At 43.5% G+C, this 9,272-nt stretch overlaps 1 protein-coding gene across 1 annotated transcript; it reads right to left on the bottom strand.

Moving 5' to 3' along the window:
• Positions 1-740: 740 nt before the first annotated feature.
• Positions 741-4,971, bottom strand: LOC118365862 (beta-crystallin A1-like). Its single transcript, XM_035748167.2, has 5 exons — positions 4,916-4,971; positions 3,913-4,108; positions 3,473-3,614; positions 2,783-2,925; positions 741-1,376 (listed from the first exon to the last, which is right to left on the bottom strand). Exons 2-5 carry the CDS (start codon positions 4,086-4,088, stop codon positions 1,229-1,231), a joined length of 609 nt encoding a protein of 202 aa, XP_035604060.1. The 5' UTR covers positions 4,089-4,108; positions 4,916-4,971; the 3' UTR covers positions 741-1,228.
• Between the last annotated feature and the right edge of the window lie 4,301 nt (positions 4,972-9,272).

The following is a 9,272-nucleotide window of genomic DNA, read 5'->3' as shown; positions in this document are numbered from 1 at the left end:
TCTTCTAATGCCGCTTAAGGGTGAAAGTAATCTGAAAGTAATTAGATTACATTACTGAGTTTGGGTCATTCAAATGTAATGATACTGATTACAATTTTGGACAGGTAAATAATAACTGTAACGGATTACATTTAGAAAGTAACCTGCCCAATCCACAGGAGGTTGGTGGCACCCAAATTGATCATGGCTGGAGCTGAATTAGTGGAATGGTATCAAATACGTGATGCCATTATTATGACCAACCCTCCCCTCAGCAGCTTCTACTGACCCGAAACCTGCACTCACACATCTTCAGCATAAGCCAAGCTATGTTACATATAGCGGTACTCTTCAGCCCTACAGTAAGTGCTCAATACTCTGTCCGTACGTAAATGCACACACACATTTCTTCGGGCACTGTCCGAACAGCGATACTCTCAGCTATAACTGCATGCTATACCGAAACAGCAGAGTTTGGCTCTCCGCCACTCCACACGGTGTCCTCGATGCAATGGTTCCCCAACCCAAGAGAACAGGGTTTCCTACCCGGCAAGGGAGTCCTTTCTCACTTGCACCTGCGCAGTTACCCCCCCCAGTTACCCTAAAGCAGGTGAATTAATAAGTGCTTGGCCGTATGGTCTATAAGGGTACTATATTCCCATGTCAAGCCTCATCTGTATCCACCCTCTTTCCCCCATGTCGCTGTGTGTGTGGGTGGGAAGTGCGGGACAAACAAACACAGTTACACAACTACAAGCCAGTCATTGTCTTGTTATTCTCTCTTTCTTTTGCTTGTTCTCTTTATTCATCCGTCTCATACAATGTTTACCATCACAACTACAGTGACAGGCAATAGTGGTGATGATGATGATGATGATGAAGAAGAAGCTGATGATAATGATGATGTCGTGGACGAAGAGGAGCAAAAAGTTTGGCGTCCAGCCTCTGGGAGGTGTTGAGGATTCATTACTCTTTCTCTCATCTCTGTCATTCCCTGTCTTTCAATTCGTTCTTCCTTTGTTTTTCATGATGGTTTTAAAAAAATAAGCACCGTGAACATTTGACGTCGCCGGTAAGCACCTGAGGCCCGGCCCGCAATCCTGCCTGGACTAGCTGGACCAGCGGAACCGGGATGGGCGAGGGAGAGGAGGCGGAGTAGAAGGCGGAGTAGTAGGAGAGGGGAGAGAAGAGAGGGAGGAGGAGTAGGAAGTAGAAGAAGAGGAGGAGGGATGAAGAAGGTGTTTCCTGCTCAGTGCTGAATCCTCCTGATAGACTGGATCTGAGGGGTCTGGGCGTGGGAGCCAAACTCACGGTAACACTTGTACTCTCCTCCGTGGCAGTCACACTCCATGATGTACTGGTGGCCACGGTAGCCGGGGAACTGGTAGCACACGAAGCTAGAGGGAGAGAAGAGAACAGGTCTATCAGATACACTGTTGCTGTGAGGTAAGTCAGAGTGTGCCATGGGAATTAGGATGAGAATCAACTTAGGCAATAGGACAGAGTATTGCAGACAATAAACGTATGAAAATGATTACATTGTAGTGTATTATTGGAATGGCAGCTTCAGGTTTGAAATGATAAAGGTTGGCCAGCTGTAGTAGTGCAGTAGAAGTAGTAGTGGTATTGGTATTAGTGTAGTAGTAGTAGTAGTAGTAGTAGTAGTAGTGGTAGTAATATCGGTATTAGTGTAGTAGTAGTGGTAGTGGTAGTATTGGTATTAGTGTTGTATTAATATTAGTAGTATTGGTATTAGTGTTGTATTAGTAGTAGTGCAGAAGTGGTAGTAGTAGTAGTAGTAGTGCAGTAGTGGTATTAGTGTAGTAGTAGTAATAGTAGTAGTAGTAGTAGTGGTAGTATTGGTATTAGTGTAGTAGTAGTAGTAGTAGTGCAGTAGTTGTAGTAGTGTTGGTATTAGTGTAGTAGTAGTGCAGTAGTAGTTGTGGTAGTAATGGTATTAGTGTAGTAGTAGTAATAGGAGTGTATTCGGTAGTAGTAGTAGTAGTAGTAGTAGTAGCAGTACTAGTAGTAGTGCAGTAGTAGTAGCCATACTATTGGTATTAGTGTAGTAGTAGTAATAGTAGTGTAGTCAGTAGTAGTAGTGTTGTAGTTGAAGTAGTAGTAGTAGTAGTGTAGTAGTAAAAAAAGAGCTTGTGGTGTTTTAGTAGTATTAGTGTAGAAGTAGTAGTAGTATTAGTGTAGTAGTAGTAGTAGTAGTAGTAGTAGTGTAGTAGTATTAGTAATAGAGCTGTAGTAGTTGTAGTAGTGTTGTAGTAGTAGTGTTGTAGTAGTAGTGTTGTAGTTGTTGTAGTGTAGTAGAAGTAACAGTCATTACTGGTAGTAGAGATTGGTCTGTGTCAGTAGTGTACTACTAATAGTAGTGGTAGTAGTAGAAGTAACAGTCATTATTAGCAGTAGAGATTGGTCTGTGTCAGTAGTGTACTACTACTACTACTAGTAGTAGTAGTAGTAGTAGTGGAAGTAACAGTTATTATTAGCAGTAGAGATTGGTCTGTGTCAGTAGTGAGTAGTGTACTAGTAGCAGTAGTAGTAGTAGTAGTAGTAGTAGTAGTAGTAGTAGAAGTAACAGTCATTATTAGCAGTAGAGATTGGTCTGTGTCAGTAGTGTACTAGTAGTAGTAGTACAAGGAGTAGTAGAGTAGTAGTAGTATTTCAGTTGTAGTTAAAGCTGAGTGAGTAGATGGTTCAGCTGCAATTGTGCACTTGTAGTAATAGCAGAAGTAGCAGTGGTAGTATATTTAGCGTGAAGTGGCAGTGTCCCTGTCATGGCATTAGTACTTACGCTCCACTCTGGATTTGCATGGATCCAACCTCGTTGTTGAACCAGCCCATGGCCTGCAGGGAGGGGTAGTCATCACACATCTCAAACTGGCGACCAATCATGTTCTCCTTTTCATAGATGGTCATACGGGACTCCTTGTGGCTCTGAGAGAGAGAGAGAGAGAGAGAGAGAGAGAGAGGGAGGAGAGAGAGAGAGAGAGAGAGAGAGAGAGAGAGAGAGAGAGAGAGAGAGAGAGAGAGAGAGAGAGAGAGAGAGAGAGAGAGAGAGAGAGAGAGAGAGAGAGAGAGAGAAGGGATGGAGAGAGAGACATATTAAGCAGCAGTTTACATTATTATAGTATTTAATGTATTGTTATCGATAATTGAATGTATCATAAGGTTATACAATATTATGCAATGTAAGTAATCTGGTAACCTTTGCATGATAATGTCATAGAATGTTATGTTGTCTTGAGTTGTTATAGTAAAGGTAATGCAATGTGATTTGATGCATTGTAGATAATAATAGATAATAATAGATAATAATAATAATAATGTGATGATCCATGATAATGTGGGATGGGATAGCATTGTATGCTGTAAGGTTCCCTATATAGGCTACTACTTTTGACCAGAGCCCTAAGGGCCCTGGTCAAAAGTAGTGCAGTATACAGGGAATAGGGTGCCATATTGGATGCATTTAAGGGCTCACAGCGGAGCAGATGGGTCTGAACGAGATCATCCTCTCGATGCGATAGGAGTTGCTGCCGCTGTAGGCCTCAAAACGGGGGTAGTCTCCCTTCTCCAGGACAAACTGCTGGCCACAGAAACTGGAGTGCTCATACCCAACCCAGCTAGAGGGAGGCAAAAGGAGGGATACAGGGAAGGAATGTTGGAGGGAGAGAAAGGGGAAATGGAAAGAGGGAAATAGTGATGGAGAGAGATGTAATGACAGAGAGGGGGATGTAGGGAGAAAGAAAGGAAGGTAGGGAGAGAGAAAGAAAGAGATAAATGACAGAAGAGATGACTAAGGAGCGAGAGAAAGATGAGTCAGTGCCCAGTGCAATAATGGCTGACATTGGCTCATGTTAGCCTACTGGAAAACCTCCCCTAAGTCTTCCATGTTTTGGGAAAAGTTTTGGGACTACTTACGCTCCACACTCGACCTTCAGGGAGCGGATGTTCTCCATGCCACACTCCATTATGTTCTGGCAGCAGGCAGTGAACTCCATACGCTTTCCCTGGAAGTACTCCTGGTCGTACACTGTGATCTTCCATGGGCCCATGGGCATGGGGTTCACAGGGTTCATTGGGTTGGTCAGAGCCATTATGTCCTTCTGTCTCAGTGCTGAAATGGAGAGAGATAGGAGAGAGGGATACAGAGGGAGATATTAACTGAACATATAAATAATTAAGTTAATTCTTGACCAAAACATGTTTTATGCCTACACCAAGAAATCCCACCCTGCCTTGAAGCTCCCAGTGAATGGCCCATAGCCTTTGGTCCCCTGACCAGTAGCTACAGAATAACACAGTTCAATGAACCTTTAGGCAAAGCCTCAGACAGACGTGTGCAGGACGCCTGACCAGCTCTATACACCAGGCTCTCCCTGTTAATCTGCTGCTCTACCAAAGCCCTGGTAAGCTCTTTTAAACAAACAGAGTGATCTATGCATGATGACCAGTCATACCACTGCACTGAAGCTCCCGGTCATCATAGCCTCAATGGTTCTCAGATTGTTCTATACCATTCCACCTAAACTGAAGCCTTTCAAATAATAGTATTCTAATCCTCCAAACAAGATAAAACAAAAACGTATCCTGCTACTAACAGTCTAACAACTCCCAGTCACCACTGGTTCCAGACTCATCATTTGGGAAACATTATTTTATAGTCCCCTGTTCTAAAAGCCCTGCGAAGCTCTATCACACAGACAAATAGAAATCTATGGGCCGGTTTCCGGGACCCAGATCAAGCCTTACGCCTTTAAAAAAACATGCTCAATGGAGAATCTCCAATCAAATAACTTTGTGGTTCATCACTATTTGATAAACTTAAAGCTATGTGCCAAGGCCCATCAGATCAGATCTATCCAAACATAAGAGTAAATTAAATCTATTAGATAAACATGAAGCTATCTGCCAGCAGACCTACCTAAAACGTAAGCTGTGTGTTTCGCAGGGATCCACTAAGCGCTCTGCCAGGGAGGTGTGTGTGTGGGTATATATACACACCTTCGGGGCTAGGGGGTCGGCCACACCTACTTCACTGTCAGCACTTTGCTTTGGGATCCATTGTTACTGGGCCTGAGCCTTCCTGATACACACACACACACACACACAGCACACACACACACACACACACACACACACACACACACACACACACACACACACACACACACACGCACACACACACACACACACACACACACACACACACACACACACACACACACACACACACACACACACACACACACACACACACACACACACACACACACACACACACACAGACAAATAATGAATGCACGTCTTTACATTGGCCCGTGTACACGTAGCATGGGTAAATTTTGTATGGACATACACATACGCACACACACACACATTTGCTCACAGAGAGACACCTAGTGTTCACACAGGAGCACAGATATACAGAGACACACAGACACCAATATAGACACCGTACATACGGTGACACAAACACACCTACTGTATAGGATATAATGAAGTAATAAGACCCAAAGGGGGTGTTATATATTGGCCATGGCTAAGAGCTGTACTTAGGCACATGGCTTTGATTTACGTCATGCCTGGATAAAGCCCTTAGCTATATTGATACCTTATTGATATTATAAACCGGTTACCAACACATTTACAATATTAAACAAGTATTTTTGCATCATACCCATCATATATTGTCTTATATCCACTCAAGTGGCTAGTTTATTAGGTACACCACCCAGTTCATGAAAATGATTAGCTCCTACAGACTGTCACGTGGCCTTAGCTTGCTATATAAAGCAGGCAGACAGGCATCGAGGCATTCAGTTACTGTTCGATTGAACGTTGGAATGGGCAAAACGAGTGATCTAAGTGAATTTGAGCGTGGTATGAACTCATGTGCCAGGTGCGCAGGGGCCAGTCTCTCAGAAACGCCTGGCTTCCTGGGCTTTTCACGCACGACATTGTCTAAGGTTTACAGAGAATGGTGTGACAAACAAAAAACATCCAGTCCTCAGTCCTCTGTGCGATAACAGATCGCTAATGAGAGAGGAAAGAATTGTGCAAGCTTAGACGTGGGCCACAAATGGGCAAATAACAGAGCAGTACAACAGTGGTTGGCAGAAAGGCATCTCGGAACACACAACATGTTTGTCCTTGTCAAGGATGGGCTATTGCAGCAGATGACCACACCGGGTCCCACTCCTATCAGCTAAAAACAAGAAGAAGCGGCTACAGTGGGCACGCCATCACCAAAACTGGACAATTGAGGAGTTGAAAAACATTGCCTGGTCCGACAAATCCCGGTGTCTGTTGCGTCACACTGATGCCAGAGTCAGATCTATGCATTGGCAAAGACTGGCACTGTTGTGGTATTGGCTGGTTATTTCTGATTGGCAGCATGAACGGACCATGTGAATGGACCATGATTACATGAAAAGTCAGCTGTGGGGGTCGTGTAAAAAGGAGAAAGTGATGTAAAAGAAGAAGCTTTCGAGCCATGGATACAGAGCTGTCCTCCTCTGCAGCAATGTTTTCGATGACATTCGGAAGAGCGTTGTCAATTATGTTGCTTGCTGCTTACACAAGCCTTGTTCTTTGGTTTGTGTTGTAAAATAGTGTACAGTACAGTTAAGTATGTACCTAATGATAGGCCTTCACCATTTCAGTTGTAGGCAGCAGCTCTTTAGAGATGAGATGATGACTTGAAAGTAAATGATGAAGTCATCAAATGATACAAAAGGTAAGGAAATGTGAACAGTGAATAACTTCTGGTTAATAAGCGATAGTATTAATTGTTTAATTCAGTGTTGTTACAGCACTCAACCCACAGAATGCATAGTGCATTTTAATGTTAACAATTCAAACGTGCATTAAAAAAAATGTATGGAACCAAAACCGAATCGACCTCAAAAAGCACTAGTTGTTCAGTATGGCAAGATTCTTCCTAGATGTGTTTTGTTCTTGTCTACATGCTTGTGTGTGTACACTTGTCTGTCCTTCTAAGTAAATTCACTGATGTGCTATACGCGACGACGGACTGTCTTGAAATAGTTTCTAGTAAGCCTGAGGCAGAGCAATTTTTCATTTCAGCTCCTTTTCCTTTTTAATTTTTTTTTTTTTTTACAAGGAATCTAAATGAACATGAATTGTGGCGTTGCCATTATTTCCATGTACGTTACAGTATTGCCCGTCCATACGTAGGCAGGGCAGGCATGCTCTGTCTGGTGCAATGGGAGAGCAGAAAGGGCAGTGCTATGGTTGCATGCTAAAGCCTATTCTAACTCTCTATGTGTTTCATTGTGCTGCTAAAGCAAACAGGCAGAGACAGAAAAAAACAGCGTTGAGAGAGACTGGTAGGGCTGTACAATGCTAAATATCTAACAGAGGCTACGGCATCCCATTCACTTCACTCCTCAGCAAATAATGAACATGAAGGGTAGAGCTTACTGACGTCAGCACATTGCCCAGGCCTCTCTCTCTCCGTGTGTGTGTGTGTGTGTGTGTGTGTGCGTGTGTGTGCGTGTGTGTGTGTGTGTGTGTGTGTGTGTGTGTGTGTGTGTGTGTGTGTGTGTGTGTGTGTGTGTGTGTGTGTGTGTGTGTGTGTGTGTGTGTGTGTGTGTATGTGTGTTTGTGTGTGTGTGTGTGTGTGTGTTTGGAGGGCCTCTGCTCCTATTATGTGTATAAATCAATGTGTGTGTGTGTGTGTGTGTGTGTGTGTGTGTGTGTGTGTGTGTGTGTGTGTGTGTGTGTGTGTGTGTGTGTGTGTGTGTGTGTGTGTGTTGTTTTGCGTCGAGGGTCTCTGCTCCCAGTATGTGTGTAAATCAATGTGTGTGTGTGTGTGTGTGTTGTTTTGTGTGGAGGGCCTCTGCTCCAAGTATGTGTATGAATCAATGTGTGTGTGTGTTGTTTTGTGTGGAGGGCCTCTGCTCCTAGTATGTGTATAAATCAATGTGTGTGTGTGTGTTGTTTTGTGTGGAGGGCCTCTGCTCCTTGTATGTGTATACATCAATGTGTGTTTATGTGTGTTGTTTTGTGTGGAGGGCCTCTGCTCCTTGTATGTGTATACAACAATGTGTGTGTGTGTTGTTTTGTGTGGAGGGCCTCTGCTCCCAGTATTTGTATAAATCAATGTGTGTGTGTGTGTGTGTGTGTTTGTGTTGTTTTGTGTGGAGGGCCTCTGCTCCTTGTATGTGTATACATCAATGTGTGTGTGTGTTGTTTTGTGTGGAGGGCCACTGCTCCTTGTATGTGTATACATCAATGTGTGTTTATGTGTGTTGTTTTGTGTGGAGGGCCTCTGCTCCTTGTATGTGTATACATCAATGTGTGTGTGTGTTGTTTTGTGTGGAGGGCCTCTGCTCCCAGTATTTGTATAAATCAATGTGTGTGTGTGTGTTGTTTTGTGTGGAGGGCCTCTGCTCCTAGTATGTGTATATATCAATGTGTGTTTATGTGTGTTGTTTTGTGTGGAGGGTCTCTGCTCCTTGTATGTGTATATATCAATGTGTGTTTATGTGTGTTGTTTTGTGTGGAGGGCCTCTGCTCCTTGTATGTGTATACATCAATGTGTGTGTGTGTTGTTTTGTGTGGAGGGCCACTGCTCCTAGGATATGTATAAATCAATGTGTGTGTGTGTGTTGTTTTGTATGGTGGGCCTCTGCTCCTAGTATGTGTATAAATCAATGTGTGTGTGTGTTGTTTTGTGTGGAGGGCCACTGCTCCTAGGATGTGTATAAATCAATGTGTGTGTGTGTGTGTGTGTGTTTGTGTTGTTTTGAGTGGAGGGCCTCTGCTCCTTGTATGTGTATACATCAATGTGTGTGTGTGTTGTTTTGTGTGGAGGGCCTCTGCTCCCAGTATGTGTATATATCAATGTGTGTGTGTGTTTTGTTTTGTGTAGGATGTGTATACCAATGTGTGTGTGTGTTGTTTTGTGTGGAGGGCCACTGCTCCTAGGTATATATCAATGTGTGTGTGTGTTGTTTTGTGTGGAGGGCCTCTGCTCCCAGTATGTGTCATCAATGTGTGTGTGTGTTGTTTTGTGTGGAGGGCCACTGCTCCCAGTATGTGTATATATCAATGTGTGTGTGTGTTGTTTTGTGTGGAGGGCCTCTGCTCCCAGTATGTGTATATATCAATGTGTGTGTGTGTTGTTTTGTGTGGAGGGCCTCTGCTCCTAGTATGTGTATATATCAATGTGTGTGTGTGTTGTTTTGTGTGGAGGGCCTCTGCTCCCAGTATGTGTATATATCAATGTGTGTGTGTGTTGTTTTGTGTGGAGG

Source organism: Oncorhynchus keta, chromosome 33 (assembly GCF_023373465.1).
Source record: "Oncorhynchus keta strain PuntledgeMale-10-30-2019 chromosome 33, Oket_V2, whole genome shotgun sequence".
Classification (NCBI taxonomy): domain Eukaryota; kingdom Metazoa; phylum Chordata; class Actinopteri; order Salmoniformes; family Salmonidae; genus Oncorhynchus; species Oncorhynchus keta.
The sequence above is the reverse complement of the archived record's forward strand: the minus strand, read 5'-3'. Positions and strand labels throughout refer to the sequence as shown.

Excerpts from the sequence above, each read along its gene's own strand:
- LOC118365862 (XM_035748167.2), bottom strand. The coding sequence starts at position 4,088 with ATGGCTCTGACCAACCCAATGAACCCTGTGAACCCCATGCCCATGGGC. Across the intron at positions 3,615-3,912 it reads CTGAAGGTCGAGTGTGGAGC|CTGGGTTGGGTATGAGCACT; the intron begins GTAAGTAGTCCC and ends GCCTCCCTCTAG. Across the intron at positions 2,926-3,472 it reads TCAGACCCATCTGCTCCGCT|AGCCACAAGGAGTCCCGTAT; the intron begins GTGAGCCCTTAA and ends TCTCTCTCTCAG.